The sequence below is a fragment of the Nelumbo lutea genome, chromosome 1, assembly GCF_056320005.1.
Source record: "Nelumbo lutea isolate HS-2025 chromosome 1, American lotus-T2T, whole genome shotgun sequence".
Classification (NCBI taxonomy): Eukaryota; Viridiplantae; Streptophyta; class Magnoliopsida; order Proteales; family Nelumbonaceae; genus Nelumbo; species Nelumbo lutea.
The window spans coordinates 198,314,862-198,338,952 of record NC_142684.1 but is presented as its reverse complement, the minus strand read 5'-3'; the positions used below and the strand labels follow the sequence as shown (position 1 = coordinate 198,338,952).

The following is a 24,091-nucleotide window of genomic DNA, read 5'->3' as shown; positions in this document are numbered from 1 at the left end:
TTGTTGAATGATGAGGGAGTAATTTGGAGCTATAGGAATTGAATTAAATAAGTTTAGATGGCTGATTAGAAACTTCCAAGTAAAAATTCATTGAGTACAAAGATTGCCTAATTCTTTGGCGGACACATTAGCAAAAAAAAGGGGTGGTCAGAAGTCAGCCCTGAAAGGGCCTCTCTTTGGCTGACACATTAGAAACTCCCTAATGTACCATTCTACTGTAGTACTTATTGTATTGTTTTCTTATTTATTATTTTCTCACTTCAGCCCTGCAAGGGCCTCTCTGTAATTTTTGAAATTTCACTTTCTATATAAAGGACCCTTGGGGTAGGGTCGAATCATTCATTCTTCATCCCCAGAATTTTGTATTTTGCTCTGGGTCTGTTGACATGGTATTAGAGCAAGCTGTTCTTTCCTTGCTCATTCGTTGGGCATATTAGGGTTTCTGTTCTCAGGGTGCTTTTGGCTGGTGTTAGGGCTCTTCTAACCCTTGTTCCTCTTGAAGGCTTATGTTTGGAAGGATTTCTGACCAGCTGTGTCACCTAAAACCTTCTTCTTTCCCTCAGAAAATCAGCAGAAACTAACAAGTCTTGGAGGAGTTCCGGTCTTCTCTCCTAGGCGGTAGCACTTTTGTTTTCTTCCTCTGACTGTGTACTGATTTCTCTTGGGCGGCAGCAGCCTTTCTCTCTGTGGTTCAGTTTCGAACAATCACAGATTAAGGAGTCTCAACAATTTGGCTGCTTCCTCCCTCAATAGCAGCAGTATTCGAACCTGGTTTCTTCTTCTAACTGAGGAACTTAAAAAGACATCAGGTCTTCTCTTCAAAACTGATATGCAAAACTTCTCATTTCAGGTTGGTGCATCACACTATTGTCATAACCGACTGTTATCAGTCCTTGGAACCCTGGTTTTTGTGCTGCCCTAGGGTATTTTCTCTTGGTTATTAGTTCTTGGAACCCTAATTTGTGTTGCCCTAATTCTGTGGTGCTATTGGAGGACTTTTCATTCTTCTCTAAAGTTACCTGCTGAAGTTGCCTTGGATTTGTCTATATTTCATGCCTCAACCCTCATTTTACTTTTCTGAAGAATACCGTGTTCAGCTGAAGTAATTTTTTCTACCTTGTTCGTTGCTGATTTGAGTACTTTTCCAACATCAGTACTGCTATTCTGGGTTGTTTTTTGCTCGTTTATGATGACTGAAAAGGTTGATTTTCTCCCTGAAATTTTTGATGGAACTAACTACAATATGTGGAAGTTCCATTTTGATTTCTATGTTGAGGGAAATGGACTTGAAGGTTACTTGAATGGGATTGTAAGTAAACCTAATGAGGCTGAGGCTGATAGTAAAGCCTATACACAATGGAAGATTGACAATGGAAAGTTAGTCTCTTGGATTTTGAACTCCATTGTGCCTCACATTAGTGTTCCTATGAGAAGACTGAGGACTACCTATGAGATGTATGCCTATTTGAAAAAGGTTTATCGTTAGTCCAATATATCACGACAATACTAGATTGACTCTGAAACCTTTGCTTATTACCAGGGGGACAAAAAGATACAAGAATACTATTCAGGCTTTATTGATCGCTGGGCCGAATATGGACTTGTTCATACTGAACCCTCTGATCCCGTTGAATGTGTCAAGTATTTGCAGAAACAATCTGAAAATAGGAAAGTTAACTAATTTCTCATGAGGCTGAGACTTGAGTATGAAATAATCAGGTCAAATATTTTGAGTAGAGGAACTCTTCTAGACTTGGACTCTGTGATGGGAGAGTTGTTGAGGGAAGAAACTAGACTCCTAACTACTGCAAACATAAGAGGGAAACATTCTGTTTCAGGGATTGATACTGTTTTTCTTACACGGGGGAATAAGAAATCTGGTGGAAATGACCTTTCTAAAACTCAATGTTATGAATGTAAAGAATATGGTCATATAACCTCTCATTGCAAAAAGAAGAATGTCTGCACATATTGCAAACAACATGGACATATCATTCCAGATTGCCCAATTCGTCCACCCAAGGGACCTATGGAGAATAATCATTTATGAGCTTATCAAGTGTTTGAGGGACGAGTGTCTGATACCCCTATTGCCAAGGGAGAATCCTCTACTTCCATGAATAAGGAAGAGATACAACAACCGGTATCTTCTTCCATCTCATCTGCCTTTTCTACTATCGGCCTATCTGGTGAGTTCTCCGGTTATTGCTCGTCTCCATTTTGGATAATTGATTCTAATGCTACAAATCATATGATTGGGGCCTATCTTGAACCCTCAAAGGTATTGTTTGAGACCAATATCGACACATTGTCACCACTAATGGTGAGAAATTTGACATCATTGGGAGTGATGACTTGTGTATCAAACTTTCCCCCTCAAAATCCTTGTTCCTTGCTAAAACCTTCTTTGTTCCTAAACTTACTGCCAACCTTATTTTGGTTGGTCAATTAGTTGATGAAAGTCACATTCTAACCTTTTTCCTCTGATGGTTGTTTGATTCAGGACCAGTGCACTAGGAAGGTGAAAGGGAAGGTGTGTAGGATGGATTGCTTGTTTGCATTGGAGTTTGATAAATCTCCATCAGCATCATCTTCTACTTTTTCGAGCTCTTCTACATTGAGTCTTGGTTTGAGTCAAAGAAACTATGTTTGGGATTTGTGGCATAAACGCTTGAGCCACCCAAATTATAAAAAACTTAAATACTTGTTTGATTCTGGTTTTATTAAAACTAATTTTTCTTTTATGAAATCCTTTGATAGATCTTGTGTTTCTTGTTGTTTGAGTAAGAGTCATATTTTTCTATTCACTCACCAAATTGAACATGCTACTTCACCTTTTGAAATTATTCATAGTGATGTTTGGGCTTCTAATGTTGTTTCTCTTCTTTCTTTCTTCTTTGTTCTTCTCTATCATTTAGGGCTGAAACCAGTACAGATCAGATCTGTAACACTTTGATGGTAGTGCTTTAAGAAACCTAGGGATGATTGGCATTAGTAATGGCAATTTTTCAACCAAACCTGCTAACCCACCCAATCCACCCATTAATTGACAGGTTGGATTGTATGTATTTAATACCGGGTGTGGTGGGTTGGTTAACCCATTGAAAGAACATTTAAATGGATTAAGTGGGTAGGGTCATGGTTATCCAACAGGTAACCCATTGCTTTTGACACTTTGATTTTTCTCTCTCTGGTTCGTCACTTCATTTTCATCTTTCTTCTTTCATCTCTTCCATGACAAAGATAGTCTCCTAACCCTAGATTCTTCTCTCACTCTATGCTTGTCTCCTCATCTCCCTCCCTCTCTAAGCAATCAAATTTTTTGTTTCTCTTCTCTCTTTACAGTTTTCTTAACAGTTTTAGGCCAATTGAAACAAGGAATGAAGCTTATGATCATCTCCATGACTGCAAACCCCACATCAATGGAATTAATAGCAGAGCTGCTATTTTCGTCAGGTTTAGCGGTTGGGAAAGCCAGTGAGGTGAGGATGCAAACTCCGATTGCAATGGCGAAAGGTGTGTCGCTCTGCTCTTCATTTTAAAGTTCTAAACTAGGGTTATGAATTTGAAAATTTCGAAGTTCAAACCAAGAATTTTGTTTTTTATAGAGATAATTTGTTCCTTTGTTCATCATCAATCATACGGTAGTAAATGATTATAGAAAATCAAATCTAATCTGGGAAAGGAGTACAAGTTGTCTGTGTCAACATCTTAAGTGCTTTCTATGATGTAATGTGTAGTCAGACATGCTTGAGCATTTGATGTTTGTTAGTTGTCAACAGGAAGAAATGGGCCCCACTTTATTTCAATACTACTTTTGAGTGGGTTGAGTTGTAAATATTGGACGTTTTCAGTGGTAGAGATGGAATCTCATTCAAGTGGTGGGTATTGAGATGGCAGATCATAAGCCGATTAATCTTATTATACGGATAAAACAGTTTGCATAAAACCACAAAGTCCACATCTTTTTACAACATTTTAAGGGAGTTTATGAGTTCTTTAATGGCTTGGATTGTTTATTTTTTATTTTTTTCATTTTCAAATTTGTTATAACTTTTATTATATTTTCCTATAACTTTTGTTATTTTCTCATTTTCTATGTTTGTATAATTTTTGTTATGTTTTTCTGTAATTTTTGTTATTTTTTGCATTTTCTATATTTTTTATAATTTTGTATTTTCTACAATTCATGTTGCTTTTTTATGTAATTTATGTATATCTAGGATTAATGGGTCAAGCAAGTTGGGTTTGGTGAAGGGAGATTTGAGTTAAATTCAATCCATTTTATTTTCTCTAAATGGATCATTAACGGGTTTGTGGGTTAGATGGGTTGAAGCTCAAACCCAAACCCACCTGATTGGCACCCCTAATTGGCATTGGTTGTGTGATCAGGGAGAAGGATGGTAATATCTTTTGGGCCTTCAGTGGTCCAATTGGAACAACAAATTCTACTAAGTCTGATGCTTAGGCAGCTCTTAAAGTGATCCGAATTGCTAAAGACTTGGGTCTTACAAGAATAGCTGTTGAAGGTGACACTGCAAACACAATCAAATGGTTAGGGGAGAAAGATGATGGCCCTTGGAAGCTGTTTCATTACCTAGCCGAGGCTAGAGACCTTTTGGGTGGCATGGATGCAAAGCTCACCTTTTGGGTGGTATGGATGCAAGGTTTGGGACTAAGAGAGATTCTCTCTATAGCAACTTTACTCTTCCTATGTAACTGAAGTCCGTCTTCATTTTCTTCTGTGTTGTACATCTCATGTACTTTTTCTGATTTAATGAACATTGTTAACATCTCTCTCTCAAGAGATTAACAAATGGATTAGCAGACTATTTAGATAATCAAGGAGTGAACAGGGATCATATGTTTTGGTTCAATTATAATTTTTTTATATACTTGAGGCTTCATGTCACGCTTCTGGTGGGATGTCCTGTTTATCTACCTCTGTTGCTTCTATCTCTTGATTAGTAATAAAATTTTATCATTATTTATCAAAAAAAAAAAACAAACAAATTGAAGAGGCTAGAAGAGCTAGGGACATACCTAAAAGGACTTGGGTGGAAGTAGTAAGAAATGATTTAAGTGACCATAATTTGACAATGGATATGTCATTGAACAGAGTGAAATGGTGAAACAGGATTCAGGTAGCTGACCCCATATAGTTGGGGCAAGGCTTAGATGATGATAACGATTTTACACCTACAATATTATGTATATTCCCTATTCTCACTTTCATTCTCCATAAATTCTCTTCTCTTGATTACTTTTGTTTTATTTTTATTTTTAGTGTCTTTACATGTTCTCCTATTGCACCATGGCTTGGAGTGGTTTTTCCATCTTATTCTTTCATAGTTCAACACCCTTAGCATCTCTCATCTTTTGCACGAAGCCATAAAACACAGGAAACTAAAATTGATACTACATGTGGTATATTTTTGCCACAGATGGACAGATGGTTGCATTTTCTAACTTTGCTTTTGGTAACTTGCAGTATTGTCATGTTCTTGTCAGACATGTCTGGAAGAGTGCCTTTATACAAGAAGTATGTGAATGATTTACTTCCCCCCTTTCCACGATCTAGTTCTTTACATCTATGCTCTATAATATTCAACTTAGTTTAAGCATTAATATTTCTGTACCAGGGCATTTGTTTTCTTCAGTTCACCTACTCCAAAAGAATTGGTTACTCACATTAAGAATGACACAAGTGTTTTACCTCGCATAGGTGCATTGAAAGAGGTTAACATTATCTTCTTTTTATATAGCTTTGCAATTTCATTTAATTAATCAGTAATTAGCTAATTATGTTCTAATAAAGTACATAATTTAACTATTGATCTTTTATCAGTATATTTCGAACTTTTCTTGGTGCTTTCATTATTGAAAAGCCTAGTCTTCCTGATACTGATTGTTTTCTTGTTTTGGTGAGGTATGCAGTTCAATTTGGAGTATTTTCCTATAGACAGTCAGGTATTGCCAATACCCTTGCCTTTGTAAAAGTCCTTGTTTAATTCAAATCATATAGGGGCAGGGACTTTTGCAAATACTTAATGGTGGAGATTACCATCATTCTGTGAAGGTCATTTTTGAATAAATTTCTTTCTCACAGATGATGTGAATTTTTATCTACAAAATACTGATTAGAACACAATCATGAAGGGCAATCCCCTTGGAAACACACCTTTCTGTACCATGTAGTATAGAAACCCTCTTCAGATTGACATTGTGCAAGAGAATCTGTTCTTTAAATTGGGTTTTAAAATCAATGCATTCTTTAGATGGTTCTAAGCTTTAATATGAACCAAATTATTTTTACTGCAATGAGTTCATGGTCAAAGTTTGAGTTGAATTTTGTTTTTTTTCATTTGAACTCCGGTAAGGAGTTGTTTGATAACAGCTTAAGTGGCTGAACCGAAAAAAGCTAATTTCTCTGTTTTTTAGTGAACATGTTTTTAGGGAGGTTGTGATCCTTAATGGATGAAGATGAAGTTGTGTAGATTATTGTGCCCTTGAATATCTTATTATTTAGTTATTTTATCCACTAAGTAGTGTTAGAGGTTTTGAAGAAGCTGCAGTGGGCTCCAGTTGGACATATGTGGTTGGGTGTGGAGAGGTTTCTTTTCCTATGTAACAAGGAGTTTTCTAGCATAGTCGGCGATGGAGACAATGGTGTGGAGTAGGAGTTTTCAGATTGAAGCAAAAAATCTGATTTGAGAAGATTTTTAGAGGGCAGGATTGAAGGTATCTGAAGTTAAAGGAGGAGAAAATCTACGATTTTTCTAACCGAAGGAGAAATACGATGGCTAAAGGGTTTTGTGGATGGGGCGGTGTTCTCTGTTAGAATGGTAGGGTGGTGAAGTTCCATGAGCTCAGTAGATAGATGGCATGAGTCAGTGCTATGATGGAATAGAAAAGATTGGTATGTTACTATTACAGAGTTCACTGAAGAAGATTATAGGCAAATGATTTGCCTGCCGGAAGGAAAGGGAAGTAGTGACTGGTTGAGGTTTTCAGAAGATTTGCAAAAATATCTATGTTTCTCAGCTTCGGATTCTTCGAGAGAAAAGATGCTGAATGTTTTTATGGAAGCTGATCGCCTTGCAACAACAGAGGAGAGTACGGAGCCCAATAGGGGTGTAGTGACAGCCGGTGATGATCAGAACAAACAGGGGTCGTTTATCATAGCTAGCTCACATAATACGCCAAAGTCAGTCGTTGGAAGTGGAAACCAGTGTTTGGGAGAAGAGATACGTTGTTACTGTAGAGGAGAAAGTGAGAAATTAGAAACCAATTCTGAACTCTGTGGTGGAAGATTTGAAGAATAGTATCGCCTATCTTCCTTTTAGCAATAATAAGGTTTTTGTTGACGTAGGAGACGAAGTAGTGGAAGATTATTCAGTAAAATCTGTTGCAGCGTTGGTCTTGTTTGAAAAATGGAAGATGTCTTGTAATGAGAAAGAGTTCACGGAAGCAAGCACTACTGTTAAGCTGATAGGGTTTCCGTTCAACCTTTGGAAAGGGGATTCAATTGACAGAATAGTATCAGCGTTAGGTGATCTATGGAAGATTATTGTTTCGATGATCTGTACACTATAAAGGCCAAATTGTCTGGGGTGAAACCAGAATGTATCCCTCGTTCCAGTGACCTGTGGATTGAAGGACAATGGAGGAAGGTTTGCTACAAAAGGTGAAGTGGCACTGTGGGATGGCTACCCCAAGGTTGAAGAAGATGACAAGTTGGCTTGGTGGTTTACACGCAGCAGGAAGGAAGAGGAGGGTGTGGGGAGCGGAGAAGAAGAGTCAGTCTCAAAAGTTGAACGGTCTAATGCTTTGCTTCGTGAAAAGAATTTAATGAAAAAGGAATTTTTTTTAAATCTTACCAGAGAGGCGAACAGAAGGGCGGTTCTCCCAAAGGGCATTGAGGTAATTTTGAGAGAAAAATGCAGAAAGGACAAGTGTTAAACAGGCACCTTATTTCGGTGAGAAGTATGGGACAAGTGGGCTTTTTTATCCGAAGAATCAAGATGGGTCGACTGATCAAGACAGCTCAAAAGACGGTGGGCCGAAGTCGGTCAATCCTTTTGGTGGGCCTCCTAAGCACGTGCTGTTAAAAGATAGGTCGATTATGGACAGAAGTTTACGTCCATCATCATCTTTCTTAAGTCATGAGCAGGCTTCTCTTATGAATGGGAAGAGATAACAGAAAAGTTTTGTAGGATTTCGTTCACGTAGGAGGAGGGGAAGACTAGAGCGTTTAATCGGTTGAAGGTGACAAAAACAGCAGGTTCAAAAATCAAGTTTCCAAACTCCCTAGGAGCTTAGGAAAGAGGAAGAAAGAGACATGGAAATGGATGACCACAAGGTTCATCCGTTCTGGAGACACGAGCCCGCCAAGTCATCTGAGATAATTGAAGGATGAAATAGGGCCAATTACAGTTACGGTTGGACCCTAACTGCTTTTGTCGATTTCATCCAGTGGCATCATTCAAGAAAAAGATGCGGCAGACAAGAACCAGCGGGGATTAAAGACAGCTATCCCCATGGATCTAGTTGAGATCCGAAGGATGTAGGAGAAAGAGAGGAAGACTTAAAGTGAGCTTTGCATATATGTCATAACTTAAACTCAGATAAAACAGACTATTCAATCTCAATTAGATTGACAAAAGACCTAAATAACCTTGTAATGTCGATTCTAACACTCCCCTTCAAGCTAAAGAATATATGTCATATAGTCTCAACTTGTCACATATGTAATCCACTCTTCCCCGAGACAGTCCTCCACTCTTCCCCGAGACAGTCCCTTTGTAAACAAATCTGCCCAATGGTTTTTTGAACTCACATGAGTTGTAGTTATCACTCCATCGATCACTTTTTCTTGTACAAAGTGGTAGTTGACTTTAATATGCTTTGTTCTCTCATAAAAGACTGGATTAGAAGAAATGTGTACAACATCTTGATTATCACAGTACAACCTCATGGGCCTATCAATTGAGAATCCCATTTCATGCAAGAGATTTTTCAATCATACTAGTTCACATGTAGTATGAACCATAGCCCTGTACTCAGCTTCTGCACTGTTCATTTCCACCATTGTTTGTTTCTTGATCTTTCAAGTTACCAGATTGCCACCAAGGAAGATACAATATCTTGTAGTTGACCTCCGATTTGACACAGATCTGGTCCAATCAGCATTTGTATACCCTTCTATCTCAAGATTTCCTCCATTTTTGTATAATAGACTATGACCTGAAGCACTCTTCAGGTACCTGACTATTCTTAGAACTGCTTCCCAATGTGGAACCTGAGAATATTGCATAAACTGACTCACCACAACAAATGATATATATGACCGTGTGATAGTCAGATGGTTCAATTTTCCCACCAACCTCTTGTACCTTCTAGGATCATTAAAGTCTTCACTTGCATCAATACTCAACTTATTATTGATGGTTTGGCACCTATTGATTATCAACCTCTTGTACCTTCAGTTCCATGGGAATTTTAGCTGGTTTGGCACCTAACAACCCTATTTCTTTAAGTAAGTCAAGGACATATTTCTTTTGACACAGGTTAATTCCATGCCTTGACCTAGCAACTTCTATTCCCAGGACGTATTTCAGCTTACCAAGATCCTTCGTGTTGAAGTGATCTTGTAGAAAGTTTTTCAACCTATCAATCTCATTCCTGTCACTACCAGTTATGACAATATCATCCACAGACAGCACTAGTAAGATTTTTTCATCTTTTGATTCATGGTTGAATACAAAATGGTTTACTTGACACTGTTTCATGCCAAAGTTCTTCACTACTTCACTGAATCTACCAAACCACGCACATGGAGATTGTTTCAGCCCATAGATTGCCTTCTTAAGTCTACAAACTTTACCATCCTCTCCCTGAGCATCAAACCCTAGTGGTTGCTCCATATATACTTCCTCTACTAGATCACCATGTAAGAAGGCATTCTTGATGTCTAGTTGAAAGAGAGGCCAATTATACATTGCTGCTAATGAAATTAACACCTGAACTGAACATATCTTAGCCACAGGAGAGAATGTCTCCATATAGTCAACACCATATAACTGGGAATAGCCCTTGGCCACTAACTTGGCCTTTAATTGCTCTACACTACCATCTGGAAGATACTTCACTGTGTAGACCCTCTTACATCCAACAACAAGCTTATTGGGAGGGAGAGTAGTAAGCTCCCACGTGTGATTGTATTGTAAGGCAGACAATTACTCTTCCATTGCTTGTTGCCACCCTGGAGAAGTAAGGGATTCTTGGATAGTCTTAGGAGTGGAAACAGAGGATAGCAAAGATATAAAATGGTGATGGGAAGTAGAAAGGTGAGCAATAGAAACATAATGAGAAATAGGATGAGATGTACAATTACGTTTACCTTTCCGCAATGCAGTAGGAAGATTAAGGTCAGAAGGAGGGGCTGGTGCTCTTCTATGAGTATACACTTGTGTTATAGGTGGCCTCTCAATATTAACCTGCACTGGAGAAGGTGGGGATGGAACTTGAACATAAACTACGGGAAGGGGGTCCTCAACCGGAACTAGAACCACTGGAAGTGGAACCATAGGAGCAGGAGGAGGGACATCAGTACTCGAGAAAAAAGGAATGAACTCAAAGAAAGTGACATCCAAGCACACAAAGGACCGATGAGAGCTAGGGTTATAATACTTATACCCTTTTTGGGTCCTAGAGTATCCAAGAAATATGCATTTGGTGGCATGCACATCTAACTTGTCTAAACCAAGTCCTAAATTTTGAACAAAGTGAACACAACCAAAGACTCTAGGAGTAAGAGGGAGCGAAGAAAGAGTAGGAAACAAGACTGAGAAAGGGGATTGACTTCCAAGGATGGACATGGGCATCTGATTGATGAGGAAACATGATGTCAGGACAGCATCACTCCAAAATCGCTTTAGGACATTCATATCAAGCATAATGGACCAAGCGATTTCAAGTAAATGTCGATTTTTCTGTTTAGCCACGCCATTCTGTTGTGTGGTATAGGAACAAGAAGTTTGATGAATTATCCCATGGTGCTCTAAATATTGTTGAAATGGTGTTGAGGTGTACTCTTTTGCATTATCTGAGTGAAGAATTTTAATATGAACTCCAAATTGGGTACGTATTTCACCATAAAATTTTTGGAAAATAGAGAACAATTCACTTTGATCTTTCATAAGATAGAGCCATGTCATCCTTGAAAATTCATCAACAAAAATTACAAAATACTTATAACCATTGTATGACACCACTTTATTTGGACTCCAAACATTTGAATGTACTAAAGAAAAAGGACTCAAGACACGACTATCAACTCTTGGACTAAAAGAGACTCTATGGTGTTTTCCAAGTTGACACGACTCACAATCCAACGATGGAAGACGACTTATGGATGGAACCAACAACTTCAGAACCTTGAGAGATGGATGACTAAGTCTGCAGTGCCACTGGAGAGGGGTAAGAGATGACTAAAAAGCTACTGGTGGGCCACCACAGTTAAGGTAATGCAATCCATTTGCTTCATGCTCTCCACCAATCTTCATCCCCGTCTTGAAATCTTGAAACACACAAGAAGAGAGATAAAGGATTATAGAACAATTAAGTGACTTTGTTAGTCTACTAACAGACATAAGATTAAAAGGGAACATAGGTACATATAAAATAGAGGATAAGGACAATGAGGCCAAAGCAACATCACCAATAGCGCAGATGGGTGAGGTGGAACCATTAGCAAGAGTATTTGTTTGAGAAGTAGAAGATGGGGAGAATGAAGAAAACATATCTGGAGTCCCAGACATATGATCCGAGGCTCCAGAGTCAATGATCCAGTGTGAGGGTTTGGAAGCCAAGCAAGCCATACCTAAATGGGCAAGAGTAGCTATGTTCTACTGAGAGGATGTTGGAGGAACTTCTCATATACCTCATATGGGAGACTCACCTTTTCCTTCTTGAAAGCACTAGTAGATGTGGAGGGGGTCTGATTAGTTAGCTGGTTTGCACTAACTGTACCACTGCCACTAGTCACAACATGATTAGCCCAAGTGTTGGGTGGACCATGTAAATCATTACAGAAATTAACACTATGTCCCTCTAATCCACACTATGTGCATTTCCTAGCTCCATTACTTCTTCCTCTACCACGACCTCCCCTGACTTTCGACGTCCACTGCGGACCCCCTGTACGATTAAACATATGGCCACCTCGGTTTCCGAGAAACCCACAATCACCTCCACCACCACTATTTCCATGACCTCCCCCTCTAGTCACCACAAAACCAGACCTGTCCGAGAGAGAGGAAGACTCTGAAGAATCAATAGAAATCCTCCGAAGATGGGCAAACACTTCTTCAAGAGAGGAGAGAGTAGACGTTCCCAGTATTTGTGCTTGAACAAGTTCATATTCAGCCTTTAAACCCACTAGAAACCTTGTCACATCAAGTTGCTCTCGCTGTTGTTGCTGAACTTGAACATCTGGAGTCAGAGGATGATATACATTAAGCTCATTACAGAGGTTTCTCATGCTTCCATAGTATTCTTCCAAGCTTTGGTTACCTTGCTTCAAGTTAAAGTACTCTTGATAAAGCTGATATACTCTAGTGGTATTATCTTTACCAGAATAAAGTTTCTTAGCATGGTCCCAGGTTTTCTTAGTTGTATCCAGGAACATAAAATTCACACTAATTTTAGGCTCCATGCTACTCCATAACTAGGTCATAATCTGTGCATCCTCCTGTTCCCAATCACTAAACCCTAGAGAATTAGAAGAGGGTTTCTCCTCTCTCACATGTTTCACCTTTTTCTTGAGTTTTAAAAACACCACCACAGATTTTGCCCATGTCACATAGTTCTCACCATTAAATTTAATAGAGGTCATTTGAACATTTAAGTAATCAGGAGAAATCATAACACTTGTCTTATTGTCACCACCTTCTCCAGTTGATGCCATCCTAACCGATTCACCTCACCCCACAAAGAAATCACTATAATAAACAAGAGTCACCCTCTACTATTCAGCACCTCACCACACACTTCACAATAAAATATAATTATGACCATACTACTGCTGTCATGAGTTCAGCACTCGAAAACCCTACTGTCAACACACATGTCCAAGTATAAGCAGAAGTAAAAGAGGTTCATATGCATACCTACCAATCCACACTGCCACATAAATGAAATCCAGCCCCAAAAGAAGCAACCACACTCCACTATTAGCTGAATAGAGATTTTTGTTCACACCTGTCCACAACCAGCCCCCTTAGTATCATCGAGTAGAGGGCATTTAGTACACCACAACGTCGATCACCACCACAGCAACTGGAGGCATATTTACTTCCAAGAACAAAAAACAATTGCTCCTTTTTGGCCTCTTATCAATCTTCCAATTTGTCTAAGAGTTACTTCAAAAAAATTCTGATATGGCGATCCCAGGAGGACGAAGGACGATTAAGTTTGAAACTGGTTTCTTATTGCTCTGATACCATGTGAATAGGTTGATTAACCCTAGTTCAGTTCTAGGTTCAAAGTATGTAGGAAGAAGAAGAAGAAGAAGAAGAAGAGGAAGAGGAGAAGGGTTCGGTCTAGAAGAGAAAAGTCTTCACTGACCCAGCCGACCCACTTTGTATTTGTAGAGAAGATGGGCCGAATGGCCCATAGGCTGTTACTTTATATTATCTTTATGTTCTTCTCTGTAATGGGCCTTATTCTGGGCCCATACTCTTCTATGTTCATTTTTTGTAATTTCTTGTCCAACTAAGGACCTCTCTTGTAATTACTCAAAGATTAACTTAATAAAAGAGTATTAGAGTGTTAGAGAGAGGATTGTTCGAACTCCTCATCCTCTAACTCTCCTTGCCGCAGCTTTCTCTCTCTCTCTCTCTCTCCTTCTCTAATCTTCTCTAATCTTCTCTTGTTAGTTTTCTGGTTTTCTTGCACAGTCCCATACTTCTAGGACTGTTTTTCAACTTGGTATCAGAGTGGGACTGAGCTTGGCGTGGCTCTCATGTGGTTGTAGTCCAGCCAACTGCATGAGGGTGTTTTAGGGCTGGAAGTTTAGGCTCACTTGCCTGACTCTTGGAGGTCATTAAAGGGTGCCCAAGACTCTATTCGCTTGGAGATTAGTTCGGGGACCAGGAAGAATCAGAGACATAGATTGCTCGGCTTGATTTGAAGCTCAAATCAGAGATTCATACGACTGTAAGTTGCTTCAGTTATTGCTGAGTTGTTGCTGGGGTATTTTTCTGATTTGGGGAGCTATTTGTACTCGAAACTCCTCTATATCTGCTCTACTGTTCGGTTGTTGCTGGACTGCTCTTAACTCAGAGATTTCTAGGTTATTTTCTTATCTTATTGGACTGCCAAGTGGCCGAAACTTGTTTGGGCTCAGTGGTACGAGTCTCTACTTTAGTTCAGCTACTTCTTGGACCTATACGGAGTGTTCTTGAAGTGATTCCTGCTAGTTAACAGTGAAATGTTGACTGCTGCATACATAGTGTTTGTAAAAAGGCCTCTTAAGTACTATGGATTATATTTTTTGTTCTCTGTGGGAAAATATTGTTGGGAACCAAGAATACATAGTGTTTGGAGGTCGACTGATTGTTCCTTGAAGGCTGAATCAGGCCTTCTTCTTATTGAAAGTGCTGCCACTGAACTTGGTTCTCACGGCTGTCAGGCCTGAACTGAGTTTGTGAGTTGCTGTGTTTGTTGTTGATTCAACTCAATCTGAGTTCTTTAAAATCAGTATACTATTGGTGGCTTGCCAAAACTCTAATTGAAGTTGTTACATAATGGACTTCTCAGAAATTGAGAACAAGAGTACTGCTGAATATGGACATACTTCGGGAACTACAACTGATTCCTCGTTGGCTATAACTACAGTTAAACTGGATGGAACCAATTATTTGGCCTGGTCACAATCCGTAAAAATTCATATTTGCAGTAGAGGAAAGTTGGGGTTTATCTCTGAGAGCAAGAAAGCTCCCCCAGTGGATGATCCCTCTTATGAGAAATGGGTGCAAGAGAATTACACAGTGATTGGGTGGCTTGTGAATTCAATGCAGCCATAGATTAGTCAACATTATCTTTGGATGATTTCGGCTAAGGAAATCTGGGATAGTGTTGCAGAAACGTACTCCCAGAAACTGAATGTAGCCAGAGCCTATAAACTAAGGAGTGATGTGAAGAATCTGAGACAGGGGGAGAAATCCCTTGCAGCATATTTCTCCACCTTGAAATCTCTGTGGCAAGAAATTGATCTAATAGAGGCAGTGACATGGGATACTCCCAATGATGCAGAGACCTACTGGAAATTAGTTGAAAGGAACAGGGTTTTTGAGTTCCTAACTGGGATAAACTTTGAATATGACATCACAAAACAAAATATTCTGTCCAAGGAAAGTGTCTCACTATCACAAGCATATGCTTTAGTCAGTAGTGAAGAAAGCAGAAGACAGGTACAGGTACAAGGAGTTGGCACTAATGCATTTGCAAATATGGGGGTTAAACCCAAAGGAGTTATAGAGTTGCACTGGAAAGAAAGAGGTTGTTTGTGAATATTGCAAGAAGCCAAAGCATACCAAGGACAAGTGCTGGAAATTACATCCCGGACTTGTTCCTGCTCGATTTCAGAAGAAAAATGATGGTAGGAAGACAGGGAGTGCAAATGCAGCCATAGGTACAGATGCTGAAATTGAGTCTGCCTATGCACAATTGGCAGCCATGAAGGCTGAGTATGAAAAGTTTGGAAAGATGATAGCCATCTTGAAGGAGTGTTACTGTTGTGCTCACATTCCAAGTGTCCAGAGACATAAGTTTGAACCAAAAGCCCACAAATGCATCTTCCTTGGTTATTCCCCCACACAAAAGGGTTACTGTTGTTTTGATCCAAAGACTTGCACTCGATATGTCTCCATGGATGTTACCTTTGATGAACTTTCTCATTTTTATGGGTCCTCTCAGGAAGGACATTGTCAACAGGGGGAGAGTTTGTCACAAGTGTTTGCTCTTCCTCTCCCTGTCCTAGTTGAGTCTCTTGATAGGCCTGTGTCCTCACAAAATGAATCAAGGGAGGACCAGTCACTTCATTCTTCTTGACCTAGTACTCCTATCTCTTTACCTCCTCGTCCTACCCACAATCCCAAGGTGTATCAAAGGCAAAGGTCCAGGAATGAGCAGGTTGTTTCTCTTACAGCAGATGAGCCTCATACACTTCAAATCGCGATGAGACAACAGGTGATGTTTTAACCTCTTTGGAACCATCTTTCCCGGATCTTGATGTTCCTATTGCTATTAGGAAAGGAAAACTGAAGTGCACTGCACATTGCATTTCCAAACACCTTTCATATGACCTACTTTCTCCTTCATACTTTGCCTATCTCTCTTCAGTTGCTTTTAACCCTATTCCTAGATTTGTGTCAGAAGCTCTTGAGATTCCAGAAGAGATGCCATGCAATTTGAGATGGATGCCCTACACAAAAATGATACTTGGGAAGTGGTGGATTTTCCTGAAGGGAAGGATCCGGTTGGTTGCAAGTGGGTCTTTACCATTAAATACCGGGCTGATGGGACTATTGAGAGGTATAAGGCCAGACTGGTTGCCAAAGGGTACACACAGACGTGTGGGATTGATTATTTGGAGACCTTTGCTCCTGTTGCAAAGATGACATCAGTGAGAGTTTTCTTATCTCTGGCTCTCACTTTGATTGGCCCCTTTATCAATTGGATGTAAAGAATGCATTTCTGAATGGTGACTCACATTAGGAAGTCTATATGTCTCTCCCTCCAGGAATGTATGGAAATGAGATGCTAGGAAAGGTATGCAAATTGAAGAAATCTCTTTATGGCCTCAAACAGTCTCCTAGAGCATGGTTTGAGAAGTTTAGAACACTTGTTAAATTTGGCTACACTCAGACACAATCAGATCATACTCTTTTTGTGAAGAGAAGTGAATCCCTGGCAGTCAGTCTATCTTATTGTGTATGTTGATGACATTGTTGTGATTGGTAATGATGCCTCAGGAATTCGTGCTCTTAAGTCTTTCCTTTGTACAGAATTTGAGATTAAGGATCTAGGGGAATTGAGATACTTCCTTGGCATAGAAGTTGCTAGATCCAAGAATGGGATTCTTATCTCCCAAAGGAAGTATGTCCTTGACTTGCTCTCTGAAACTGGGAAGATGGGTGCTAGACTAGCTGCAACTCCTATTGATATGAGTCACAAACTGTTTGCTTTAGATGGGGCATTGTTGGAAGACAAAGGGGTTTTTCAGAGACTTCTTGGGAAGATTCTGTACCTGTGCATGACTCGGCCAGATATTGCATATGCTGTTAGCTGTATTAGCCAGTACATGCATGCACCTAGAGATACTCATATGGCAGCTGCAGAACGAGTTCTGTGTTATTTGAAAGGCTCTCCAGGAAAAGGGATTCTGTTTACCAAGCATGGACATCTGAAACTCAAAGCCTATACTGATGTTGACTGGGCTGGAAATATTGATGACAGAAGATCTACTTCAGTGTATTGCAGTCTGGTGGTTGGTAATGTTGTCTCTTGGAGGAGCAAGAAAAATCAGTTGTGGCCCGATCCTCAGCAGAAGCAGAATACAGGGCCATGGCACATGGAGTCTCTAAACTGTTGTGGCTAAGGTCATTGATGGAAGAACTTGGGATTGATTATGACAAGCCAATGATGTTGTACTGTGATAATCAGGCTGCCATCAACATTGCCCACAACCCCGTACAACATGATAGAACTAAACATATTGAGGTTGATAGACACTTTATTCGGGAAAGAGTCTCTTCAGGTGAAGTGTGTCTTCCATTCATTACCTCTGAAGGACAATTGGCAGATTTCCTCACCAAAGGTCTTCCCAAGGCAAGGCTTTAGCATGACACTGGCAAGATGGGCATGATTAACATCTATGCTCAGCTTGAGGGGGAGTGTAGAGAAGATGGGCCGAATGGCCCATAGGCTGTTAATTTATATTATCTTTATGTTCTTCTCTGTAATGGGCCTTATTCTGGGTCCATACTCTTCTATGTTCATTTTTTTTAATTTCTTGTCCAACTAAGGACCTCTCTTGTAATTACTCAAAGATTAACTTAATAAAATAGTATTAGAGTATTAGAGGGAGGATTAGTTCGAACTCCTCATCCTCTAACTTTCCTTGCCGCAACTCTTTCTCTCTCTGTCCTTCTCTAATCTTATCTAATCTTCTCTTGTTAGTTTTCTGGTTTTCTTGCACAGTCCCATACTTCTAGGACTGTTTTTCAACTGTATTTATAGTGTATATATTGAATTATAAAAGTCAATATTGTCCCTCATTAAGTATGGGACAAATAACTTAAACTCAGACAAAAGAAACTATTCAATCTCAATTAGATAGACAAAATACCTAAATACCTTGTACTGTCAATTCTAACAAGATCGAAGGAAATGAAGCAATTGAGCAAGGTTGTGTGTTGAAGAGCAGGGTAAGTTCAAGAAAGCCTGATTGTAGGGAGTTGGTTATGGCTTATGGGGGGAAACAAGTGAAGTGGATTTGGTTCAGGCATTTGAAGAGGAAGTTTTGAGGAAATCAGTTTTAGTAGGAAAATTTGGGGTGGATCTAGGAAGGAGAAGGGCTGAAGGTGTCTCGGAAAATCCTGTTAACAACAAACTTAAAACAGGGCATCTCAGAAAACCCAAAGGTTCGTGAAGCAAGCAGTTGAAAAACAACCTTTTGAAGTATGGGACTGTGTAAGATTAGATGAAAAAACAGAAAAGGCAAACAGCTGAAAAGATTGGTGAAGATGGAGAGAGAGCTGGCGGCAAGGAGGGTTAGAGGATCAGAGGTTCGAACTAATCTCCCCCTCTAACACTCTAATACAACTTTATTAAGTTAATTCTTGAATAATTACATGAGAGGCCCTTGGTTGGGCAAGAAATTACAAAAACACAACATAGAAGAGGATGGGCCCAGAATAAGCCCCATTACAGAAAAGAACATAAATATAACATAGAATAACAGCCTATGGGCCTTTCGGCCCATCTTCTCTACACTCCTCCTCAAGTTGAGCATAGATGTTAATCATGCCCAGCTTGCCAGTGTCATGTTGAAGCCTTGCCTTGGGAATGCCCTTGGTGAGAAAATCTGCCATTTGTCCTTCATAAATGATGAAGGGAAGACACACTTCACCCGAAGAGACTCTTTCTCCAATAAAATGTTTATCAACCTCAATATGCTTAGTTCTATCATCTTGTACTGGGTTGTGGGAAATGTTAATGGCGGCCTGATTATCACAGTACAACATCATTGGCTTGTCATACTCAATCCCAACTTCCTCCATCAATGACCTTAGCCACAACAGTTCAGAGACTCAACTGATTGTTTCTTGTTCCTCCAAGAGACAACATTAACAACCACCAAACTGCAATACCCTGAAGTAGATTTTTTGTCATCAATATTTCCAGCCCAGTCAGCATCAGTATAGGCTTCAAGTTTCATATGACCATGCTTGGTAAACAGAATTCCTTTTCTTGGATAACCTTTCAAATAACACAGAATTTGTTCTGCGACTGCCATATGAGTATCTCGGGAAGCATACATGAACTGGCTAATACAACTGACAGCATATGCAATATCTGGCTGATTCATGCACAGGTACAAGAGTTTCCCAAGAAGTCTCTAAAAGACCCCTTTGTCTTCCAACTATGTTCCATCTGAAGCAGAAAGTTTGCTAGTCATATCAATAGGAGTTGCGGCTGGTCTAGCACCCATCTTCCCAGTTTCAGAAAGCAAGTCAAAGACATACTTCCTTTGGGAGATAAGGATCCCATACTTGGATCTGGCAACTTCTATGCCAAGGAAGTATCTCAACTCCCCCAGGTCCTTAATCTCAAATTCTGTACGAAGGAAAGGCTTAAGAGCACGAATTCCTGAAGCATCATTACCAGTCACAACAATATCATCAACATACACAATGAGATATACTGCTAGAGATTCACTTCTCTTCACAAAAAGAGTATGATCAGACTGTGTCTGAGCATAGCCAAAGTTAACAAGTGCTGCTCTAAATCTCTCAAAGCATGCTCTAGGAGACTGTTTGAGGCCATAAAGGGACTTCTTCAATTTGCATACCTTTCCTTGTATATCACTTCCGTACATTCCTGGAGGGAGAGATTTAAACCTCCTCATGTAAGTCACCATTCAGAAATGCATTCTTTACATCCAACTGATAAAGGGGCCAGTCAAACTGAGCTGCCATAGATAAGAGAACCCTCACAGATGTCATCTTAGCAATGGGTGCAAAGGTCTCCAGATAGTCAATCCCATACGTCTGTGTGTAGCCTTTTGCAACTAGCCTAGCCTTGTACCTCTCAATAGTCCCATCAACCCGGTATTTAATGGTAATGACCCACTTGCAACCAACCGGATCCTTCCCTTCAGGCAAATCCACCACTTCCCAAGTATCATTCTTCTGTAGGGCATCCATTTCAGATTTCATGGCATCTCTCCATTCTGGAATCTCAAGAGCTTCTGGCATAGTCCTGGGAATAGGATTAAAAGCAACTGAAGGGAGATAAGAAAAGTATGAAGGAGAAAGCAGACCATAAGAAAGGTGTTTTGAAATGCAGTATGCAGTGCACTTCCGTTTTCCTTTCCTAACAGCAATGGGAACATCAAGATCCGGGAAAGATGGTTCCAAAGGGGTTGAAACAGCACCTGTTGTCTCATCTGTGATTGGAAATGCATGAGGCTCACTTGTTGGAAGGGAAACAACTTGCTCATTCCTGGATCTTTGCCTTTGATACACCTTAGGTTTGTGGGTAGGACGAGGAGGTAAAGAGATAGGAACACTAGGACAAGGAGAATGGAGTGGTTGATCCTCCCTTGATTCATTTGGAGAGGACACAGGCTCATCATGAGACTCAACTGGGACAAGGAGAGGAAGAGCAAACACTTGTGACAAACTCTCCCCCTGTGGACAATGTCCTTCCTGAGAGGAACAATAAAAAGGGGAAAATTCATCAAAGGAGTTGAAAAACAGTCCTAGAAGTATGAGACTGTGCTAGAAAACCAAAAAAACTAACAAGAGAAGATTAGAGAAGATTAGAGAAGAAAAGAGAGAGAGAGGACTGCGGCAAGGAGAGTTAGAGGATGAGGAGTTTGAACTTAACCTCCCTTTAACACTCTAATACTCTTTTATTTAAGTTAATCTTTGATAAATTATAGAGAGGCCCTTGAGTGGGTAGAAAAATACAAAAACAGAACACTAAAAAGTATGGGCCCAGAATAAGGCCCATAATAGAGAGAAACATAACATAACATGAAGTGACAGTCTATGGGCCATTCGGCCCATCTCCTCTACACTACCCTTCAAGTTGAGCATAGATGTTAATCATGCCCAGCTTGCTAGTGTCATGATGAAGCCTTGCCTTGGAAATGCCCTTGGTGAGAAAGTCTGCCAATTGTCCTTCAGAAGTAATGAATGGAAGACACACTTCTCCAAAGGAGATTCTTTCTCGAATAAAGTGTCGATCAACTTCAATATGTTTGGTTCGATCATGTTGTACCGGGTTGTGAGCAATGTTGATGGCAGCCTGATTATCATAGTACAACATCATGGGTTTGTCATGATCAATCCCAAGTTCTTCCATTAAGGACCTTAGCCACAACAATTCCAAGACTCCATGTGCCATGGCTCTATACTCTGCTTCTACGGAGGATCGGGCCACAACAGATTGTTTCTTACTCCTCCAAGAGACAACATTACCAGCCACCAGACTGCAATACCCTGCAGTAGATCTTCTATCATCAATATTTCCAGCCCAATCAACATCAGTATAGGCTTCAAGTTTCAGATGACCATGCTTGGTAAATAGAATTCCTTTCCCTGGAGAGCCTTTCAGATAGCACAAAATCCGTTCTACTGCTGCCAAATGAGTATCTCTAGGAGCATGCATGAACTGGCTAATGCAACTGACAGCATACACAATATCTGGCCTAGTCATGCACAGGTACAGAAGCTTCCCAAGAAGTCTCTGAAAAACCCCTTTGTCTTCCAACAAAGTTCCATCCGAAGCTGAAAGTTTGTGACTCATATCAATTGGAGTTGTAGCCGGTCTTGCACCCAGTTTTCCAGTTTCAGACAACAAATCAAGAACATATTTCCTTTGGGAAATAAGAATCCCATCCTTGGATCTGGCAACTTCTATGCCAAGGAAGTATCTCAACTCCCCCGGATCCTTAATCTCAAATTCTGTACGGAGGAAAGACTTAAGGGCCAGAATGCTTGAGGCATCATCACCAGTCACTATAATGTCATCAACATACACAATGAGATACACTGCTAGAGATCTACTTTTCTTCACAAACAGAGTATGATCTGACTGTGTCCGAACATAGCCGAATTTAACAAGTGCAGCTCTAAATCTCTCAAACCAGGCTCTAGGAGATTGTTTGAGACCATAAAGTGATTTCTTCAATTTACATACCTTTACTTGCATATCTTTCCCATACATCCCTGGAGGAAGACACATGTAGACCTCCTCATGTAAGTCACCATTTAGAAATGCATTCTTTACATCTAACTGATAGAGAGGCCAATCAAAGTGAACTGCCAAAGATAAAAGAACCCTCACAGATGTCATCTTGGCAACAGGGGCAAAAGGCTCCAGGTAGTCAATCCCATATGTCTGTGTGTAATCTTTTGCAACAAGTCTGGCCTTGTACCTCTCAATAGTTCCATCAGCCCTGTATTTAATGGTAAAAACCCACTTGCACCCAATTGGATCATTCCCTTCAGGCAAATCCACCACCTCCCAAGTACCATTTGCATGTAGAGCATCCATTTCGATCTCCATGGCGTCTTTCCATTCTGGAATCCCAAGAGCTTCTGAGATAGACCTAGGAATGGGGTTAGAAGCAACAGAAGAGAGATAGGCAAAGTATGAAGGAGAAAGCAGGTCATAAGAAAGGTGTTTGGAAATGCAATGTGCAGTACACTTCCGCTTCCCTTTCCTAACAGCAATGGGGACATCAAGGTCTGGGACGGATGATTCCAAAGGAGCTGAATCAGTACCTGTTATCTCATCTGTGATTGGGAATGTATGAGCCTCATCTGTTGTAAGGGAAACTACTTGCTCATTCCTGGATCTCTGCCTTTGATACACTTTGGGATTATGGATAGGACGAGGAGGTAAAGAAATAGGGGCACTAGGACAAGAGGTATGAAGTGATTGATCCTCCTTTGATTCATTTGGTGAGGATACAGGTTTGTCAAGAGACTCAACTGGGACAGGAAGAGGAAGGGCAAAAACTTGTGACTGACTCTCCCCCTATGGACAATGTCCTTCCTGAGAGGAACCATAAAAAGGAGAAAGTTCATCAAAGGTAACATCCATAGAGACATGTCGGGTGCCAGTCTTTGGATCAAAACAACAATAACCCTTTTGGGTGGGGGAGTAACCAAGGAAGATGCATTTGTGGGCTTTCGGTTCAAACTTATGTCTCTACACACTTGGAATGTGAACATAGCAGGTACAGCCAAACACATGAAGAAGAATTGGGAAGAGGTCCTTGTCTGGATGAAGAAGACAGAAGGGGGATTTAAACCCTAAAACCCTGGATGGCATACGGTTTATGAGATAGGTAGCAGTAAGTACAACATCACCCCAAAATCTTGTGGGAACATGTGAGGCAGACAAAAGGCTCTTTGCAACTTCAACAATATGTCTATTTTTTCTCTCAGCAACTCCATTTTGTTCAGGGGTTCTAACACAGGAGCTTTGATGAATAACTCCCATGTCAGAGAGATACAAGGATAAACTCTTCTCAAAATACCCTTTTGCATTGTCAGATCTGAAAACCTTAATTCTGGTATCAAATTGAGTTAAAACAAGCTCATGAAATTGCCTCACAAGTCTTGGGACTTCATCCCGGGATTTCATTAAGTATATCCAAGTAAATCTAGAAAAGTCATCAATAAACAAGATAAAATATCTGTAACCCCCCATAGAGGATAAGTGGTAAGGCCCCCACACATCAGAGTGCACAATATGAAAAGGAAAAGAGGATCTTTTATTGCTC

At 40.1% G+C, this 24,091-nt stretch overlaps 1 protein-coding gene across 7 annotated transcripts in view; it reads left to right on the top strand.

The window, feature by feature from the left end:
* Positions 1 to 24,091, top strand: part of LOC148880251 (SNARE-interacting protein KEULE-like) — a 113,950-nt gene that overhangs the window by 9,191 nt on the left and 80,668 nt on the right. For 3 of the 7 annotated variants that reach the window (XR_016104506.1, XM_088962118.1, XM_088962119.1), the window contains exons 5-7: positions 5,492 to 5,542; positions 5,643 to 5,739; positions 5,938 to 5,970. Coding sequence is in view for 6 of the 7 variants with exons in the window: in XM_088962118.1 (XP_088818244.1) it covers positions 5,492 to 5,542; positions 5,643 to 5,739; positions 5,938 to 5,970 (181 nt within the window). In the remaining variant the exon portion in view is untranslated. Of the gene's footprint in view, positions 1 to 3,345; positions 3,517 to 4,392; positions 4,668 to 5,491; positions 5,543 to 5,642; positions 5,740 to 5,937; positions 5,971 to 24,091 lie in introns of all 7 variants that reach the window. The other 4 variants (XM_088962121.1, XM_088962120.1, XM_088962123.1 and 1 more) reach the window with 4 other exon arrangements.